Source organism: Pseudorca crassidens, chromosome 7, assembly GCF_039906515.1.
Source record: "Pseudorca crassidens isolate mPseCra1 chromosome 7, mPseCra1.hap1, whole genome shotgun sequence".
In the NCBI taxonomy this organism is placed as follows: Eukaryota; Metazoa; Chordata; class Mammalia; order Artiodactyla; family Delphinidae; genus Pseudorca; species Pseudorca crassidens.
In genome coordinates this window covers 5,476,872-5,496,287 of record NC_090302.1, presented here as the reverse complement: position 1 = coordinate 5,496,287, position 19,416 = coordinate 5,476,872, and the positions used below count along the sequence as shown (strand labels likewise).

The window sequence follows — 19,416 nt, the reverse complement described above, 5'->3', positions numbered from 1 at the left end:
GTGGGAATGTAAACTGGCGCAGCCAGTATGGAATAGAGCATGGAGGCTCCTCAAAAAATTAAAAATAGGGCTTCCCTGGTGGCGCAGTGGTTGAGAGTCCGCCTGCTGATGCAGGGGACACGGGTTCGTGCCCCGGTCCGGGAGGATCCCACATGCCGCGGAGCGGCTGGGCCTGTGAGCCATGGCCGCTGAGCCTGCACGTCCAGAGCCTGTGCTCCGCAACGGGAGAGGCCACAACAGTGAGAGGCCCGCGTATCGCAAACAAACAAACAAAAAAATTAAAAATAGAACTCCCATGTGAGCCAGCAGTTCCACTTCCCTTTCCAAAGGAAGTGAAATCAGGATTTTGAAGAAATAGCTGCACTTCTATATTCATTGCAATTGTTATTACCGCAGACAAGATATGGAAGCAACCGAAGTGTCCATCAGTGGATGAATGGATAGAGGGAATGTGTTATATATACAATGGACTGTTCAGCCATGAAAAGGAAATCCTGCCATTTGCAACAACATGGATGGACCTTGAGTGAAATAAGTCAGACACAGAAAGACAAATACTGCACGATCTCAGTTATATGTGGAATCTAAAAAAGTTACACTCAGAGAAGCAGAGAGCAAGAATGGTGGTGGCCAGGGACTAGAGGGTGGAGGAAATGGGGCGGTGTTGGTCAGAGGGTAGAAACGTTCAATTATATTATGAATAAGGTCTGGGGATCTATACTTGAAATTTCCTAAGGGCGTAGATCTTAACATAGACACACTACTATATATAAAATAGGTAACTAATAAGGACCTACCCTATAGCCTAGGGAACTCTACTTAATACTCTGTAATGACCTATATGGAAAAAGAATCTTAAAAGAGAGTGGATATATGTGTGTGTATAACTGATTCAGTGTAGCAGAAACTAACACAACATTGTAAATCAACTATACTGCAATAAAAATTAAAAAAAAAAAGTTTTCACCACACACACAAAATGGTAAAGTACGTGAGGTGGTGGATGTGTTAATTAGCCTGGTTGTGGTGATCATTTCACAGCGTATACATCCATCAGACCATCATGTATACCGTAAACACGTACGATGTTTGTGTTTTATCCCAGTAAAACTGGGAAAAAATATTTGTTTACAAAAAGCCATATTCTTTGTGCTTTGTGCTTCATTTTAGAAAGGTGTACCCGTCAGACACCACTAAGTTCCTTGTCCTTTCCCTGGTCAGGCTGTTTGGTCTGATTAGCTCATTTACTCTGATTCTCGTAAAGACTTAATTGACAAAATACATGCTTATGATTCAACTGTGAATGAATATAAAGTAGTGGGACTCACTTCTCTGTGCCCTACCGTGTGTTTTCCAAAGAGGCTCATCTGTCATTTTTTTTTTTAACTAAAGGAGTCACTTCCTGGAGACTCCTGTCTTGGTCAGGGGAATGCTAAACCTACCTCCCAAACACCGGGACACACGTAAAAATCAGAGGTTTGGGAGTCAGAGCTACTGCAGGACTGCTAGGGCTTCCCTGTAGGGCTGGTGGGACGGTGGCCATCTGATCATGGCAGTAGCTCTTCTTTAAGGAGCTGTTTCATAAAAGGCTGTTCAGATCCAAATCAGGACAAACCAACTCGAGCTACTGTAGAGATGAGTCCTGTGAAGCGTCTTTTGCTTCCGGCAGTCTTCTGCTTCTGGGCCCAGGCCCTTCAATCGACTTGGCCCTTTTATCACCTTTGTTTTCTTTTTTAACAGATGATGAGAAGACTCTTCCTCCTGCTCCAGTTCTTATGTTACTTTCAACAGATGGTGTGCTTTGTCCATTTTACATGATCAATCAAAATCCTGGTGTTAGGTCCCTCCTCAGGACACCAGAGCGGCTCTCATTGGAAGGAGAGCGACAACCCAAGTCATCAGGTGCGTGCCTCCCCCCATTTTGGCCGAGAGGGGATACCGAGGGCTTGTACAGGAGTATTTGCTGGGATGAATACTGTGAGGACACACAGTGGTTATCTTTATCAGCCAGTCTGTCTTACCGAGGCAGGACTAATCTTTTCCTCAGACACATGCACATACTTGCCTTCTCTCACCCCCAAGCTTTATTCTCCAACCTTTACTTTAGAGAAAAAGGAATCTCAGCCCGATGGATCCCATTAGGTAATTTACTGACAGTATCCTATTATAAGACCCTATATTATATGGTCTGAAACCTAACATGTTTAATCATGAGAGATTGGTTAAATAAATGATTGTACATCCATACAGTGAAATGCCATGTAACTATTAAAAATGTTATATTTATTGACAAGGAAAGGACAGAACATATTGTAAAAGAGCACTGTATACTCTGATTCCTTTTTTATGAGAAAAATACATACATAGAAAAAATACTTGAAAGATGTTAAAATCTAAATAGTGGCTATTGCTGGGTGATGAGAACGTGGGAATTTTCTTTGTATTTAATTTTCTTTAGTTTATTTTCCCCCTCCTCTTTGAAGATATCGCTTAAGTAATATATGTTTATTGGACAAAAATTAGAAAATACAAAGACAGAACCACTTCAGAACCCATCAAGCAATACAGCCAGTCGGCATTTTGGTACCTATGCTTCACATACGTAAATGCATGCGTGTAAGTGCCAATCTGCGTCTTCAGAATTCTCACGACGGCAGTGGGTCACTTGTGAGAACAGAATGAACTTTCTAGAAGGGCATTGTTTCATATTGTGGAATTTTACTAATATTTCTTTTTTTGAATTTTGTGAGTATATAACTAGTAAGTTTTTTCTCTTCTGATATAGCTAAAAAAGCTCATACTGCCACCAATTCTATATCTAGGGAGAAACGTTGACCAGTTGGGTTGGATGTGGTGGAGAACACTTAGGGGATCTTTTCTCACTGCTTCCCAATGCAGAGTGAGTTGTACTTCATAAATAGAGCCACTCAGATACTTGGGCTCCTATCAACTGGCAGTGTGACCCCAAGTAATGTACCGGGTGCCTCAGTGTTGTTGTGTTGGGATATCTCCTTTTTTGCAGTGTGTACTCTGAGTTATTTTTTCCCCTTTAAGTGGTCCTGAGTCCCATGAACTACCTACACTCAGTTGCTGGGTCTGTCTGTAACAAGCAGTGTACCCTGTGAAGTCGGGAGCCTGTGGGATGATGTTTGTTTCTGAGCACAGTTCAGTGTGAGGGGCTTGCTACAAGCCCCTTATTCCCTGAGTGCGAGCAAAGACCAGTTTTACTGTTTGCCTCTCCTAGAGAAACCCCGTGTTCCCTCATGCTTAGCCCAGAGGTAATGGCCATGTTTAGATGAGAGGAAGAGAGCCACTGAAGGGGGAGGAGGTGTCCCACCAGTTCACCAGCTCTAGCTGAAGCTGGCTCATGGGTTCAGAGGACATCAGTGCTTCTGCGTGCTCCCACACTCCAGCGCCAAGGATGCTGGGTTGAATGATCGCAAAGAGCAGCATGATGGTTTTCAGATATTTAGTTCCATTTTCAGTGGGGAAGATGCCTGTGATTTCTTTGGGGTTTGGCATATGCTTTTTGTATTGGTCTACTAAATGCATGGAAGTGATTGACACATATGCTTGGGTCTCTAAAGAGGTAAGCTGTTGTTGGTTCCATATTTATTGTGTAAAGGAAGTATTAACAGAATAGATAGGCTTGCATTATATACTGTCATCGAAGTGACAATCTACCTGGGGGTCGTTGTTTTCAGAAAGTGGCATTTTCATAGTTGTATCCTAAGTATTTCCTTGCTTTAGACATAGTGAAGATAAACTGTCACCTCTGACAATTTGGAAGAACCAAGACCCATAAATGTATTGATAAAAAAATACTGCTTTCTTAGTTAGTTATTTAATTTGGAGAATTAACATGTTTATAGAAAGTTTGGAAAATAGAAAAAATTTTAAACTTGCCTTTTATGGTATTCTCTTTCAGTGTTTCTTCATAAACATCTTCATAGTTGTGATTATATTGTATACATAATTGGTATGCTGGTCTTTTATTTAAATTTTAAGTGTTTTCCAGGTTCTTAAGTAATTTTTATGATTCATTTAGGAGTGTTTAACACTCTGTTGAATATATTTTACCATTTGGGTTGTATTAAATATCTTTTTCATTTTTTAGGTTATTTCCGTAGTCTTTATTCTTAAAATTGGGATTACTAGGTACATGTTCTGTGATTTTTGAGGCAAAATGCTAAAATACTTTCTAAAAGACCGTGCTAAAAAGGTACCTACTAGTGATAAAAAGTTTCAGGTTTGTTTTACCCTTTCAAACATAGGGGATTATATATATTTTTATTTTGATAATTTAGAGGACAGCCAAAAATATGCCTCTTTTAAATTTGTATTTCTTTGATTAGAGAGACTGAATATATTTTCTTTTTATGCATTAGATTCCCAGCTTATATCTATTAAAGTCTCAAATTTTTTTAAATCTCAATTTGTATGAGCTTTAAAAAAAATAAAACATATTGCTTGTCATTTGCTGCAAATTTTTTTTCATTTACCTTTTGGTTGTATAACTATTTCTGTACATAGTCAAATCTTTATCTTTTGTGTTTTTTTTGGGGGGGTCACTTTTAGGTTTATCAAGTTGATAGACTGTAAGAGACAACTCACTTTTTGCCTCCTTTGTTTTGAGATATAGTTATATATATGCTTTTGTATATGTGTGTATCTTTAATTAACCTAGAGTTGTTTTAGTGACTATTATAAGGTGTAAGTCTGAATTAAAGGTTTTTCCTGATAATAAAATATTGCAGAATAACTTATTTTTCACTGTAACATTGAGAAGTGTATTTTTTCTACATTACTCAAGTGGGTGTTCATGAAGTCCTATTAGTCTAATGTCTTTTTGCATTTCCTTTTTCCTTCAAAGTTTTAGACATCTTACCATATGGAATGTTTGCTATGGAAAGTCCAACATCAACTCCATTTCCCTTTTTTTGTTCCCTTGTGGAACGAGAACCATTATTTCTGGCTTCATTCTTCCACAAACCCACTTGCTTTCTGTGATGTGGACCTCCACTGTTACGGGGTTAACTTCTCCCTTCCTTTTTCTCCATATTTCCCATTGCAGGAAGTACTCCTACTACTCCCACCTCCTCTCAGGCCCCGCAGAAGCTCGATGCGGCAGCAGCCGTAGCTCCTGCCTCCGTTCTGCCTTCATCACCGGCTGCTCCCACCTCCACCTTCTCTTTGCCTTCCGCCGTGGGAGCCCCTGCTGTGTTCTCCTTTGGTTCTTCATTCTTGAAGTCATCTGGTTCTGTCACTGGGGAGGCCCCTCCGTGTTCCAGTGCCTCTGACAATTCCAAAGCAGCCTTGGGCCCTGGAGCATCCTCCTTCTCTTTTGTTCCTCCTCCTCAAGCCTCCCTCGTGCTCACCCCTGCGGCCTCTCCCGTGGCACCCTCAGCTGCCTCATTCTCCTTTGGATCGTCGGGTTTTAAGCCTACCCTGGAAAGCACACCAGTGCCAAGCGTGTCTGCTCCAAACACAGGAATGAAGCCCACCTTCCCACCATCAGCCTCTGCAGTCAAGGTCAACCTTAGCGAAAAGTAGGTAACAAAGTTTGATGGGTAGAAATATCGCTGCTTGTTCACTAGAAATAGAGTCGCTGTGAGTGGAGTTATTGAATAGATTTTCTTGTCCTTTTTCCCATAGTAATACTTGCAAATGGTAAAAATGCAAACAACATAAAGGTTTGCATTTCATCAGTGGACAGAGTCCAGAGATGTCTCTTAGAATTTTTTTTTTTTAACTGTTAGAAGTTTATATTTAAATGCTTGTTTTGCTTTTGCAGGTTTTAAATGTAGGAGGTATTCCTTACTTTTAAAAAATGAAGCAATACAGACTATATATCCCTTAAGGAAATCGAATCTCTCTAGTCCTTTTTCTCCCTTGTGTCCACTCTTGACTCTCTGAACTGTTTTCCACATAGCCACTGAGTGATCTTGTGAAATTGTAAATACATCAGATGACTGTCCCCAGCGGCTTCTCATTGCTCTTTGAGTACAATCCAAACACTTCAGCGTGGTATTCCACTTTCCTCCAGATCTGGGTCCTACTAACTCACTCATATCTTACTTTTTACTTCTTTATCTGCTTGTTTTGTTCTCACCACTAGCATGTAAGCTTCTTGAGTGAAGTAATCCCTTATACCTTGTAACCCTTCCTAAGATAGCCATTGAGTGTAAACGCTACCAGTTTTCCCCCACTCTTCTGTATTATCTCTTATTACTGTGAAGGGGCTGCTGGCCGCTGTCATTGTTCATATTAAATTTGCCACGCAGCCACTTCATTCTAAAGGTTGCCTAGTATTCCATTTTGTGGCCACACCGTAATTTATTTGACCAGTCATCTGATGCTGTTGTTTACATCGTTCACAGACGTTTGCTCGTTAGGTGGAACTTACCTCCCCTGCCCAGTAGATGGTCAGCATCCCAAAGAGGGTGACCTGCTCTCCTCTTCCTTCCTCATTCCCCAGAGATGATCACCCCACAACGAGTTCTCAGTAATTTCCTTGGCAAAGGGAGAGCACTAAACTCTCCTAAGTCCAGTAGAGTCCCACCCCCTTTCTTTACTCAGCTTGATAGAATCGACAATAAATGTTTTATGCCGTGATAAACTTAGTTTCATCATCATGTTAAGTACTTATTAGATATTTTCACTGACTTTTTCATTCCAAATAAGCAGATGATAAATGCTTTCATGCAGCTTTCACCTTTTATAAGAAATAGCTAAATGTTTGCATTTCCTGAAGGCAAAAAAGTATGGATAGTAAGTTATCCTTTGATGATCGCTCATGACCAGTGTGAAAGGATCTCACAGCAGCAGGCCATTTTGATCCATTCGGGCTTCCATTTTCAGGTTCACGGCCGCGGCCACCTCTGCTCCTGTTCACAACTCACAGAGCTCACCCTCAATGCTGCCGTTCTCCTCGGTCTCCAAGCCAGCATCCTCTGGACCTCTCAGCCACCCTGCACCTCTCTCGGCATCATCCAGTTCCTTGTCATCCAAGTCCTCGGTCTCTTCCTCAGTATCGGGTATGATTTTAAGCAAACTGCTTTAGAGCTCAATCCTGAATTCCCAGATGTATATTTTTCCAAGCTGTGGGACTTCCCTGGCGGTCCAGTGGTCAGGACTCCGTGCTTTCACTCCCAGGGGTGCGGATTCAATCCCTGTTTGGGGAACTGAGATCCTGTAAGCTACACGGCACGGCCAAAAAAAATTTTCCCAAGTTAAAAATCCTTACTTTTAAGGACTGTTGTTTAAATCCTTTTTCTTGCTTCCTGTAACTCACACTGAAGTTCTGTGGCTTTTGTACTCTGGATTGGGAAGGTTCACAGTGGCCTCAGTGCTGCCATGCTGTCTCCATCTTGTTGTAGGACATTTATCTTCATGCAGAGCCTGCCCTACGTGAAGGTCAGTCACAGAGCAAGTCTTTAAGCCACATAGAGGAGAAGGAGCCTATGGTGGCTTTATGCTTATTTCCTCTGATGACTGTCTTTGGGTTTTCACACTCAGCCCTACCGCAAGCAAATTTATTAAATAGAGATCATAAATGGGAATAATGATTATAGCCAAGTTGAAGTGCGTTATAAAACCCCATGAGTAAATGTTCCCAGCCTATGTCTTTCTTCCTTCAAATCTACAGAAAGGTTGCATAACTTATATTCTGAATACCATGCCCTTCCCTGAGAGTCAACACTTGCTAATATTTTGCACCATTTGCTTTATGTCTTTCCTTTTTAATGTAATTTTTTTCTAAAACATTTGAAAGTTAATCGCAGACATGAAACACTTCACCCCTAGGAACTTCAGTATGTTTCCTAAAAATAAGGGTACTCAATACATTGTCACACTGAGGAAATTTAACAGTAATCCAGTCTACAGCCGGTATTCGCATTTCCACAGTTGTCCTTTTAATGTTCTTTGTAGTCGTTTTTTCCCTCCCTCCAATCCAGGAGCCACTCAAGGACCACATGTTACATTCCGATTTTGTCTTGTTAGTCTTAGCCAGTTTCTCACCGTTTTTGTCTTTCTCAACATTAACATTCGTGAAGAGGTCAGGCCAGTTAGTTTTGTAGACAGTCCCTCAGTTTGGATTTGAGAGTTTCCACATGGTGAGATTCGCATGAAACATTTTGAGCAGTAATACCACATAGGTGATGTGCATCACATCACAGGATTTCTTTTTGTCCTGACGTAAGTGATGTCAGTTTGCTCCCATGGTTGGGAAGGTGTTTGTCAGATCTGTCTCAGTTTTTAAGTTGGTTGCTTCTGTGAACTCCAGTGGTAATACCGAGCCAGACCTACTTGGGTAGCCATTTGGTGTTTGAGCGTCAGGAATCATTTTATCTTGATAGATATTGAGCAAGCATTGAGCTGTGAAATTTCTGAAATCTCTCTTACCTATTGCTCAGGAGAAAGAGCTGCCTTGTGGCGTTTGCCAAAGTCACCTCATTCTGGGACTTGTCATCAAATTCTGAAAAGCACCTGTCTGTGACCCAAAAAATTAACAAGCCTTCCTTTAGTCTTTCCCCATGTCTTTACAGTTTGGGAGAGAGGAGATGTACCGTAACACACGTACATTTTCTCCGTTTCCACCGCTTACCACCCAGATCTCCCTACCCCCATTGACATATTTAATTCTTACAATTTGGTGGGTCTTGCATTATTGGATTGCAATCCCAGTTGTACACTGGACGCAGTGGGGGATCCCCTCCCTATCCGTTTAATCAGGCTCTCTGGAGATGAGGCTTGGGTATGAGTTTTGGTGTATTTTTTTAAAGAACTCCTAGGTGATTCTAATGCACAACAGGGCGAGACTTGTCCTAGAGGCTTCCAGGAGGGTCCTGAAGACCTTGTGAGTTCTTACAGGGTGATGGGGATTACTGTTCTGGTGGTCTTTAAACTTTGCCCCCAGTTCCCAGAGGTGCATCAGGAGCCTCTGTGGGGAGTAAGGATGGGCCAAGTGGGCAGCCTCCTGGGCCTGCACACCATCCACACACCTATGATCAGAGACACTCCAGTTCTACCTGCTTTACAAAGGAGTTTCCCGTTTTAAAATGTAATATGTGTTTTTTAGTTATTTGGGAACTGTGGGTGTCACTCTTGGTAACAAAGATCATAAACGGGGGCTAGGGACAATGAGAAACTTTTTTTTTTTAGATTTGAGGAAAGGATGTTTGTGATAGGAGAAATAATGGGAATAAATACTGTTGGTTTTAACTGACTTCTTGTTCTAGCAGGGCGGTCTGCTCAGGGTAGTCCAAGTGCAGTGCCGTCAACGGTACAGAAATCACCCAGGATAACCCCTCCAGTGGCCAAGTCAGGCTCTCCCCAGGTATGTTTAAACTCAACCTACAATGCTGTGTTTATTAATTTACTGCCCAAAACATACATGTTTATAAAATGGGTTTTTGTGTTTTAGAATTCACACCTTTGAAATAGTATATAGGATTATGTGATAGGAAATACCAAAGTATGATCTTTGAATATTTGTAATGTGAGCTTATAAAAGCCATTCATCTCAACCCTAGAGTCTTAGAATTGTTTTCTCTGCTGGTTCCTGAGCTTATCCATGTTATGTTCCATTTGTTGAATTCTCTTTATGTCTGAAGACTGTGGTGTAGCACCTGATTTTTTTCTCTCATTCCCAAAGTAACCAAGAAATCTACCCACTGCCTTCTTTTTCTTTTTCTTTCCATAACAACTCAGTTTATTTTAGTTACTTAGTTTTTTACTAACATAGAATACACATGGGGGTAAAAAAGGATACATGTGACACACGTCCACCTCAGTGAATTGTCACCAGCTGAATACACCTTGGTAACTAACACCCAGATCAAGAAATAGAACATACTAGGGTCCCGGAGTCCCCCTCATGTTCACCTTTCTGGTCACAACTCTTGCCAAACGGGTCTCACTATATGATTTCTAATAGCATAGCTTAGTTTAGCCTGTTTGTACCTTCTGTAAAGTGGAATCATACAGTATATATTCCTGTGTCTGACTGTTTTGCTCAACATTATGTTTGTGAGATTTTTCTGTATCATTGTTGCTGTATGGAATTCATTGGACGACTCTACTACAAGTTTCCTTCCATCCTTGACAGGCATTTGAGTAGTTTCTGGGTTTAAGTCATTGTGAATAGTGTTGTTATAACCATGCTAGCTGACGTCTTTGGGTTAATATGTGTATGCGTTTTTGCTGGGCAGTTACCTAGGAGTGGAATTGTTGGGTCATAGAATACTCATATGTTCCTCTTCCGTACATTCCTACTAGGAGCATGTGAGTTCAGCTGCTCCACATCCTCGCCAGCCTTTGTATTTTTCATTGTTTATTGTTGTTGTATTTTGTGGTTTTGATTAGTATTTCCCTGATGACTAGTAAAATTCAGCTTTTTTTTTCATATGACTCTCAGCCATTTCACTGTCTTCTTTTACAGGGTGTCTTTTGGGTTGTCTTTTTCTTACCGATCTGTAAGAGTTCGTTCCTTGTTGGATATGCACATGCATGTGCAAACACATACGTATAATGCAAATACTAATACTTTCTCATTCTCTGAATTGCCTTTACATTTTCTTTGTGGTGTCTTTTGATGACTACAGTTCTTAATTTTAGTATAATTCAATATATCAATTTTTCTTTTATAATGAGTGCTTTTTGTGTTCTGTTTTAGAAATCATTTCTTATTCCAAGGTCAAAAAGATGTTTTCCTGGGCTTCCCTGGTGGTGCAGTGGTTGAGAGTCCGCCTGCTGATGCAGGGGACACGGGTTCGTGCCCCGGTCTGGGAGGATCCCACATGCCGCGGAGCGGCTGGGCCCGTGAGCCATGGCCGCTGAGCCTGCGCGTCCGGAGCCTGTGCTCCGCAACGGGAGGGGCCACAGCAGTGAGAGGCCCGCGTACCGCAAAAAAAAAAAAAAAAAAAAGATGTTTTCCTATGTTTTCTGAAAGTTTTATTATTTTACTTTTCATACTTAGATCTGCAGTCTGTCATCTCCATTTATTTTTATGGTTTAACTTAAAGAGCATTTTCTGTCCATTTCCCACTTGACTACTTGAGTGTCCTCAGAACAGGAGTCATGTCTTTTCCTTCTGTCCCTCTCCCAGTCAACCTCTTCCTGCCCCCAGCACACACCTGTACAGGCTCCACAGTAAATGGCCAGTTTACAGGTGTAGCTTTTGGCATAAAGCATGACACATGGCATTTATTAAATAAAGCTGTTTTAATGAATGCTTATGCAGTCTGAAAACTCTCCATGTGTTAATTGCTGTAGGTATCAAATAATCTGAAAGCCATCTCAAGTTATAACATCTCCAAAGCAGAATCCTTGATTTCCGTCTTCCCCAGACCCTGTTCCTTTTCTAGTATTCCCATGTCAGTAAGCAGCACTAACCAGGTAGTTTGCTCTACCCCCAGTCCAGAAGTCATCCTAGATTCCTCTCTTTAGTAGCACCTCCCCCAGTCCATACTAGCAAAGGTCTTGCCAGCTCTGCTCTGTAATGTGTCATATGTCATAAATCCACATCTCTGTCCCCTGCTAACATCGTATTTCAGACCATTATCATCTCTTCCCTCATTAGCCTCCTGACTCCTCTTCCTACTTCTTTTCCTACCTGTCACTGTCATCCATGCTCTATTTAGCAGTAGGAGGGATCTTTTAATATCATAAATCAGAATAGTTTAAACTCTCCTAAAACTCCGCTAGTACTTTTCCAATACACTTAGAATAAAATCCAGACTCCTTGGAATAGCTTTACACGACCTGCCTCTGCCTGCCCCCAGCTCCCTCCGACTTGATGTGCCCACATTCACTTTATATCTTTGCCTCAAACTTGCCGAAGTCTTTCCTGCCTCAGGTTCTTTGCACTTGCTCTTCTCACTGCCTGGAGGTGCTTCCCCTAGAGCTTTCCATAGCTTTCTCCCTTTCTTCAGATTTCAGTGCAGAGGCAGTGATCAGTGAGGGCTTTTGGGCTGTCTCATGTCAAGCAGTGCCCACTTTTATTCTCTCTATATGTTCCTGTTTACTTTTTTCGTATCATTTATCACTAGCTGAAATTACCTGAGTTGTTTGCCTCTTATTATATGTCTCGTCCCAGTAGATTGTGAGTTCCATGAGAGTAGGGACCTCATCTACCTTGTTTACCTCTATCTAGAGCATATCTTTTTTTTTTTTTTTTTTTTGCTGTACGCGGGCCGCTCACCGTTGCGGCCTCTCCCATTGTGGAGCACAGGCTCCGGACGCACAGGCTCAGCGGCCATGGCTCACGGGCCCAGCTGCTCCACAGCACGTGGGATCCTCCCGGACCGGGGCACGAACCCGCGTCCCCCGCATCAGCAGGCAGACCCCCAACCACTGTGCCACCAGGGAAGCCCTAGAGCATATCTTATACCAGGAAGGTGCCCAGTAAATACGGGTTCAAAAGAGTGAGTGGTGGAACAGTGATGGTATTGTGAGAGCGCCACACCTGTGATAGACACTGAGCCACCTGCTCCAGGAAGCCATCACTTGCGGGGTGGGGTGCACTTTAAAACCTTTGCCTTTCGTTTCAGGCAAAATCACTTCAGCCTCCTGTTACAGAAAAGCAGGGACATCAGTGGAAAGAGTCAGACCCTGTGATGGCTGGAATCGGGGAGGAGGTAAATTTGTTCCTGCAGATTTTTCCAGAAGTAGCTCTGATAGTGAGACTTGACTGGCTCTGAGTGTGGACTCATACGTGACTGTTTTATTCTGGCATTGAGCCTTGGCTTGTCCCGGGAGTCTGTGCTGTTAGTGGGCCCGGGAGCAGTGACATGACTGCCATGCCATTCAGACTGAGCCGTCTCCTCATCTGTGGCCTCTGCAGATCACTCACTTTCAGAAGGAGTTGGAAGAGCTGAAAGCCCGGACTTCCAAAGCCTGTTTCCAAGTGGGCACTTCTGAGGAGATGAGGATGCTGCGAACAGAATCAGATGACCTGCACACCTTTCTTTTGGAGATTAAAGAGACCACAGAGGTTTGTGTTTTTGATATTCTTCCTAAGTTGAATTGCACATTTGCAAATTGTTGTCCTAATACTCCACGGATATATATATTTTCTCTCTTCAAGAACCACCAGTGTTGTTTTTTATGTGGCTGAGTGGTTTACCTAGGAATGCCTGACTTCAAACCCTACCTTTAGCACTTAATAATAAATTATGTGACTTTCGGCAAATTATTCCAGCTATTCTATGTTTTAGTTTTCTCATGTGGAAAATGGAATAAGTACTTTCTACCCCATTGACACTTACAAGGCACTCCATAAAAGTTTATTCTAGTTGTTAATTTTGTTTAGAGATATATATATATATTTTTTTTTTTTTTTTTCTTTTTTTTTTGCGGTACGCGGGCCTCTCACTGTTGTGGCCTCTCCTGTTGCGGAGCACAGGCTCCGGACACGCAGGCTCAGCGGCCATGGCTCACGGGCCCAGCCGCTCCACGGCATGTGGGATCTTCCCGGACCGGGGCACGAACCCGTGTCTCCTGCATCGGCAGGCGGACTCTCAACCACTGCACCCCCAGGGAAGCCCTAGTTTAGATATATTTGAAAATTTACTCAGTTTTTTTTCTTGGTATAAAAGCAGACTTTAATGAAGGTACTGTGGGTCATTTACAGGAGAAAATTTACTGTTTTTTATAGTAAATTGTTAGGTTTAAAGTAAAAGCAGGATACTTAAGAGCATATACAGTATAAAAGTAACAAATATTTGTTGTTAACTGTTTATTTACTGTGTTACAATTATTACTACTTACTATGTGCCAGGCATATCTATATTATCTCATTGAATCCTCACAGCTTTTCTGTGTGGTAGGCACTATTATTCTTTTTGTTTTGCAAGAACAGGAAACCAAGGCTTAGAGAGATGAAGTAATTTGCCCAAAGCCACCCAGTTACTGAGTTATAGAGCCAGGATCCCAGTTCAGACTGCCTGACTCCAGAGCTCTGGTCTTAAGTAACACACTTGGAAAGAGGAAAGTTCTCAAGGGTGGGGAAGGGATAAATTGGGAATTTGGGATTAATAGATACTACTATATGTAAAGTAGATAGACAACAAGGACCTACTGTGTAGTACAGGGAACTATATTCAATATCTTGTAATAACCCATAATGGAAAAGAATCTGAAAAAGAATATATATATATATGTATATATAACTGAATCACTTTGCTGTACACTTGAAACATCGTAAATCAACTGTACTTCAATAAAATTTTTAAAAATTAAAAAAAAGAAAGAGGAACGTTCTCCACGGTTTTAACAGTGATCATCTTTAGATGGCAGGATTACCAGTACTTACCTTATTTCCTGAGTTTCTGATCATTAGAGTATGTATTTTTTTTAGTGAGGAAGGAAAAAAAAATGCGCATTAGTATCTTTCTTTCCAAGCAGTGAAATTCACTTTTTGCTATATTCATATGTTCATCACGTTAAATATTTGAGAAATACCACCTTCCTTGATCTAGAAAGAAAGGTTTATTTCTTGGAAATAACTTTTGTATCAATTCATCCTCATACCTTTTCTAGTCTCTTCATGGAGATATAAGTACCCTGAAAACAACTTTACTTGAGGGCTTTGCTGGTGTTGAAGAAGCCAGAGAACAAAATGAGAGAAACCGTGACTCTGGGTATCTGCACTTGCTCTATAAGAGGCCGCTGGACCCCAGGAGTGAGGCTCAGCTCCAGGTAAGGAGAGCCCCGCCAGAGCTGCTGAGAACAGACTCCTAGACAGGCACTCCTTTGGGAGGTACAGGCTTGCCCAGCTGCTTGTAAAGTTGTTCATTTTCTGCGAGTGTTGACCCACTTGGCGTAGACTCCCTTCACCGTCACAAAGAAAATGCCACTTTCCCACTTAAGGTTTTCTGGATTAAACAAAAACGTAATTCTTAATTAAACCTTAAGATTGGTAGAGTAGCTGTTGAAAAAGATACATTTAGAAATCAAATCAGGAATAATAATTATTAAACTAGCAACTGTTCACTGGGCACCAAGTACCCAAGTACCCTGTGAGGTGTGGGTTTTTTTTTGTTTTTTTTTTTTTATAAATGTATTCGTTGATTTATTTATTTTTGGCTGCATTGGGTCTTCTTTGCTGCACGCGGGCTTTCTCTAGTTGTAGTGAGCAGGGGCTACTCTTCGTTGCAGTGCACGGGCTTCTCATTGTGGTGGCTTCTCTTGTTGCGGAGCATGGGCTCTAGGCGCGTGGGTTTCAGTAGTTGTGGCACACAGGCTCAGTAGTTGTGGCTCGTGGGCTGTAGAGCACAGGCTCAGTAGTTGTAGCGCACGGGCTTAGTTGCTCCGCAGCATGTGGGATCTTCCTAGACCAGGGCTCAAACCCGTGTCCCCTGCATTGGCAGGCGGATTCTTAACCACTGTGCCACCAGGGAAGCCCTGTGAGGTGTTTTTTAATACATTATTTCTAGTCTTCAAAACCTGCTGCTCTGCAAGGTGAGAGTTACTGATCCCATTGTACGGATAAGGAACTGGAATATCATAGGCTAAGGAGCTTGCCCAAGGTAATGTTGATACTAGTAAGAGTGGGACCAGAATCGAAACTTCTACCTGCCGGGGCTCCTTCCTGTAACTATTAGCAAAGTTACTTTTCTCATTCTTAATTATTCCTATATTCTCTTTGAGCGAAATCTGAGTTTTGTTTCCATCTTTCAATTTATTCAAAATTGTTGCATCACAGCTTTAGTAGGGGTCATCTCCCACCACCTTGCATTTCCCTAGAATCAGGTAGGAAAGGGTGCAGGGGTGGCAGCACTGGCCTTCCTCACCTGGGACCTGAGGGCCTGTGAGTGTGGTGAACCCCCTCCTCCTCGGAGGATTGGAGGCTGCAGACTCTACTGTTGCTGTCATTTCCATCCCACACCTGGTAAGCATACTGACAGTAGGAAAATGAAAGAAGTGGAGGCCTCCCGGAAAGGTTGAGGAACCCCTGCTGTGTCCTGCCACCCTTGAGGTATTCCTAGGTGTGTCCTTCTCCTGGGGATGGTAACCCTCTTAGCAGAGAGTGCCGACCACCTGCCTACCACTCATCAAATTACAGGCCTCCACATTGAATCTGGTTACTCTTTCTTCCTATGTGCCTTTTCACCCCTTGCTCTATGTGCAAACTAAAAGAATTCAGCTTTGGGTGAACCACTTTCCCCATTCAAGGGAAATAATTTTCTCTTTTCCACAGTGCTAAGTAGATAATAATAGCTAGCATTTATTGAATGAATACCATATACAAAAGAAAGATAAGGAATCAGAGACACAGGAACTACCCAAGTCTCACCGCTAATAAATGCTGGACCCTGGAGCCTGGGGGGTCTGGCTCAGAGCCTCTGGTGTTCAGCACTACACTACAGCTGGATTAGTAGCAGCAGAAAGATCGACTTGTAAATATAACGTGGGGGGTGTTGCTATGGGATTGCAGATGGGGGAGCAGCTAAGCCACAGAAAAATATTTGTGATAGGCCTTAAAAGAAAAGTTTTTTTTCCTGGCAGACAAAGTTGGGAGGGCATTCAGAAGAAACAAGATCAGTTAACGCACAGAGGTATGGTCACATTTGAAGTGTCCACAGTAAAGGGCCTCCCTGTGGTCATGGAGCATTGAGTTGAAATTTGTATTTGATGCTAAGGTTACTGCTGCTTCCTGGAATCAGCCTGGCTCTCTTTACATGACATTTTCTTCTTCAGTTAGGACACACCCTTATCCGAAAATAATTTTGAAAATACAGTTAAACACATTAAGATCTTTGTACAGATGTAAAGAGTGTTTTCCACTGTAAAGTACATTGTCTTCATTTGTACACATGTTTAATGGAATGCTATATTTTTTTAGTTTTTGAGAGTCAAATGGTATAGCCATGAAGGTTAACACTGGACCAATATTTAAAGAAAATTATTGCAGGCCTAAAATGAATTAATAGGTAAGACTTTTAATAATGGCAAATTCAGTTTCTAGTGCTGATACTATTCTTTGTTTTTGAGAAATGGGTTTTTCCCCACTGGTGAGATGACTTACGTGTTCTACTCTATGAATAGATAGGTGCAGAAGTATTTTCAGCACTGTTTTGTAGAATAATTTGGTCTGTATTACAGTTAACTTCAGGGGTGGGAGAGCAGAAGCTAAATGGGTGCCCTGTCGGAGTAACAGAGTGCAGTGGAAAATTCCTAGGCCATGTGGAGGTACTTTACAGGAGCTGAAAATGAGAACCAAGCAAGAACATTGGCTCCCTAGAGGCCCTAGGCCGATATGCCCTTTCTGTTTCCCTTTTCTTCACACCACCTCTCTGTCACACGCTTTAAAAGGTTGAGTTGCTGTTTTTCATTTGAATTATAACATTCTAATATTGTATTAAAGCCTATTACGTTTTCCTTGTTCATTATGGTTCTCAGTATAAAAAGACTTCAAAGTCATTTTAACTGTTTTGATACACCTTCCTGCAAGCTACTGGACAACTGAGTCATTTTGACGTTTCATTTTTTTCTTGTAGGAAATTCGGCGCCTTCATCAGTATGTGAAATTTGCTGTCCAAGATGTGAATGATGTTCTAGACTTGGAGTGGGATCGGCATCTGGAACAAAAGAAAAAACAAAAGTGAGCGAGGTCTCTCATCCACTGTGTAGATAATTGCTGTAGCCCTTTTAAAAGATCACTTAGGAGGATTTATAAAAAACCCTACAAAGGTTCATTCTCTTTGACCCAGTCATTATACATCTAGAAATTTGTTCTACATAAATAATAGCAATATTCACAATAATTTACATAGAACAGTTTATATTACAGCGCAGTTTATGAGAGTGAAAAATTGGATTCAACCTAGTTACCCAAAAGTTAGAGGAGTGGCTAATAAATCTGGTCACATTTTTTTCTTAATGCAGAATACTGTGTAGCCATTGAATCTCATATTCTCAAAAAAATCATATTAAATATATTTTGTGTTACATGAACTATACAAGATATATAATTCTGTAACTATTAGGTATAAAATATAAAATATGAAAAAGGTAAGACATAAAATCATACTAGGTGACCTCATTGTGGAGGTCTAATGTAGAAAAGGCTGGAAATAAATCTGTCAAAATACTCATAGTTACACCTGCAAGATGAGATCAAGAAGAATGTTTCTTTTATACTTTTCTGTATATTCCAAATTTTCCTTTGGAGGAAACATTCCTAATTAGTATGGATAACTAAAAGGATGAGAGGAGTGGTAACAGAGGTAGAGGAAAATCTTCTATCCTGATCTTCCATCCGTGGATATTTGGTTTTATGCCTCGTGTTTTCCAGAAGGAATAGAATGCAGTACATTGTGAAAGCAGTAAGGTGCCCACAAGAAATGTGAAAACCAGGTCAGCCCTCCAAATGCTAGATTTCTGAAACACCTATACTTGATTAATGTGATTAGCCTTGTAAGGAAACAAACCAGGAAATGGTCTATTCACTTGTTTACAAAGCCATGAGGTCACAGACTTTTAAGTGGGGCAACCTGGGTATTGTGTCAGGGGCAGGGCTAGAAGGTGTTTAAAATTCAGTAAACAAAATTTAATACATTATATTCCACAACGTGGAGAAAAGGCTTTGTGCCCAACATGAGGAGCATAGATATGGGAAGACAGAGGTGAACATTGATCCTCCAGACGCTGGCAGGGGGAAGGTTCTGTGGCCTGGAGCACTTGTCCCCGTGGGCAGTTGGGCCCCTTTAGAGATTTCAGAGCTTACTCCCCTGGTTCTGAATTCATGTTCCTCCCCATGTGAGAGAATGGCTTGACCTGACAGTGAGAACATTCTGCTCTGCTTGACAGTTGGATTTCTCTTTGCTAATTAATAAGTTGGCTTTTTAAAAAGTGCATGATGGGGAATTCCCTAGCGATTCAGTTCTTAAGACTGAGTGCTTCCACTGCAGGGGGCACTGGTTCCATCCCTGGTCGGGGAGCTAAGATCCCACAAGCTGCACGGCCAATAAAATAAAATAAAATAATAAAAAATTTTAAAATGAAAATAAACAATAAAAAGTGCATGATGCAAACAGAGAAGCCAGGCTCTTTGTTCTCCTTTAAACAACCCCATGGATTTTCTACTTAATGTGCTTTTTTTTTTTTTTTCCCTCTGCACTTGGGCTTTCTCTAGTTGCGGCGAGTGGGGGCCACTCTTCGTTCGTTGCGGTGTGCAGGCTTCTCATTGCGGTGGCTTCTCTTGTTGCGGAGCACGGGCTCTATCTAGGCACATGGGCTTCAGTAGTTGTGGCTCGTGGGCTTAGTTGCTCCCCGGCATGTGGGATCTTCCTGGACCAGGGCTCAACCCGTGTCCCCTGCATTGGCGGGCAGATTCTTAACCACTGCACTGCCAGGGAAGTCCCTTAATGTGCTTTTTTTAAGTTCCCTTTCTGTAGAGTTCAGATTCTT

At 41.7% G+C, this 19,416-nt stretch overlaps 1 protein-coding gene across 13 annotated transcripts in view; it reads left to right on the top strand.

Moving 5' to 3' along the window:
- Window positions 1–19,416, top strand: part of NUP214 (nucleoporin 214) — a 134,591-nt gene that overhangs the window by 15,392 nt on the left and 99,783 nt on the right. For 10 of the 13 annotated variants that reach the window (XR_010944796.1, XM_067742928.1, XM_067742927.1 and 7 more), the window contains 8 exons: window positions 1,741–1,902; window positions 5,075–5,549; window positions 6,862–7,037; window positions 9,243–9,340; window positions 12,555–12,641; window positions 12,848–12,997; window positions 14,545–14,703; window positions 17,505–17,608. Coding sequence is in view for 12 of the 13 variants with exons in the window: in XM_067742928.1 (XP_067599029.1) it covers window positions 1,741–1,902; window positions 5,075–5,549; window positions 6,862–7,037; window positions 9,243–9,340; window positions 12,555–12,641; window positions 12,848–12,997; window positions 14,545–14,703; window positions 17,505–17,608 (1,411 nt within the window). In the remaining variant the exon portion in view is untranslated. The remainder of the gene's footprint in view (window positions 1–1,740; window positions 1,903–5,074; window positions 5,550–6,861; window positions 7,038–9,242; window positions 9,341–12,554; window positions 12,642–12,847; window positions 12,998–14,544; window positions 14,704–17,504; window positions 17,609–19,416) is intronic. The other 3 variants (XM_067742924.1, XM_067742930.1, XM_067742933.1) reach the window with 1 other exon arrangement.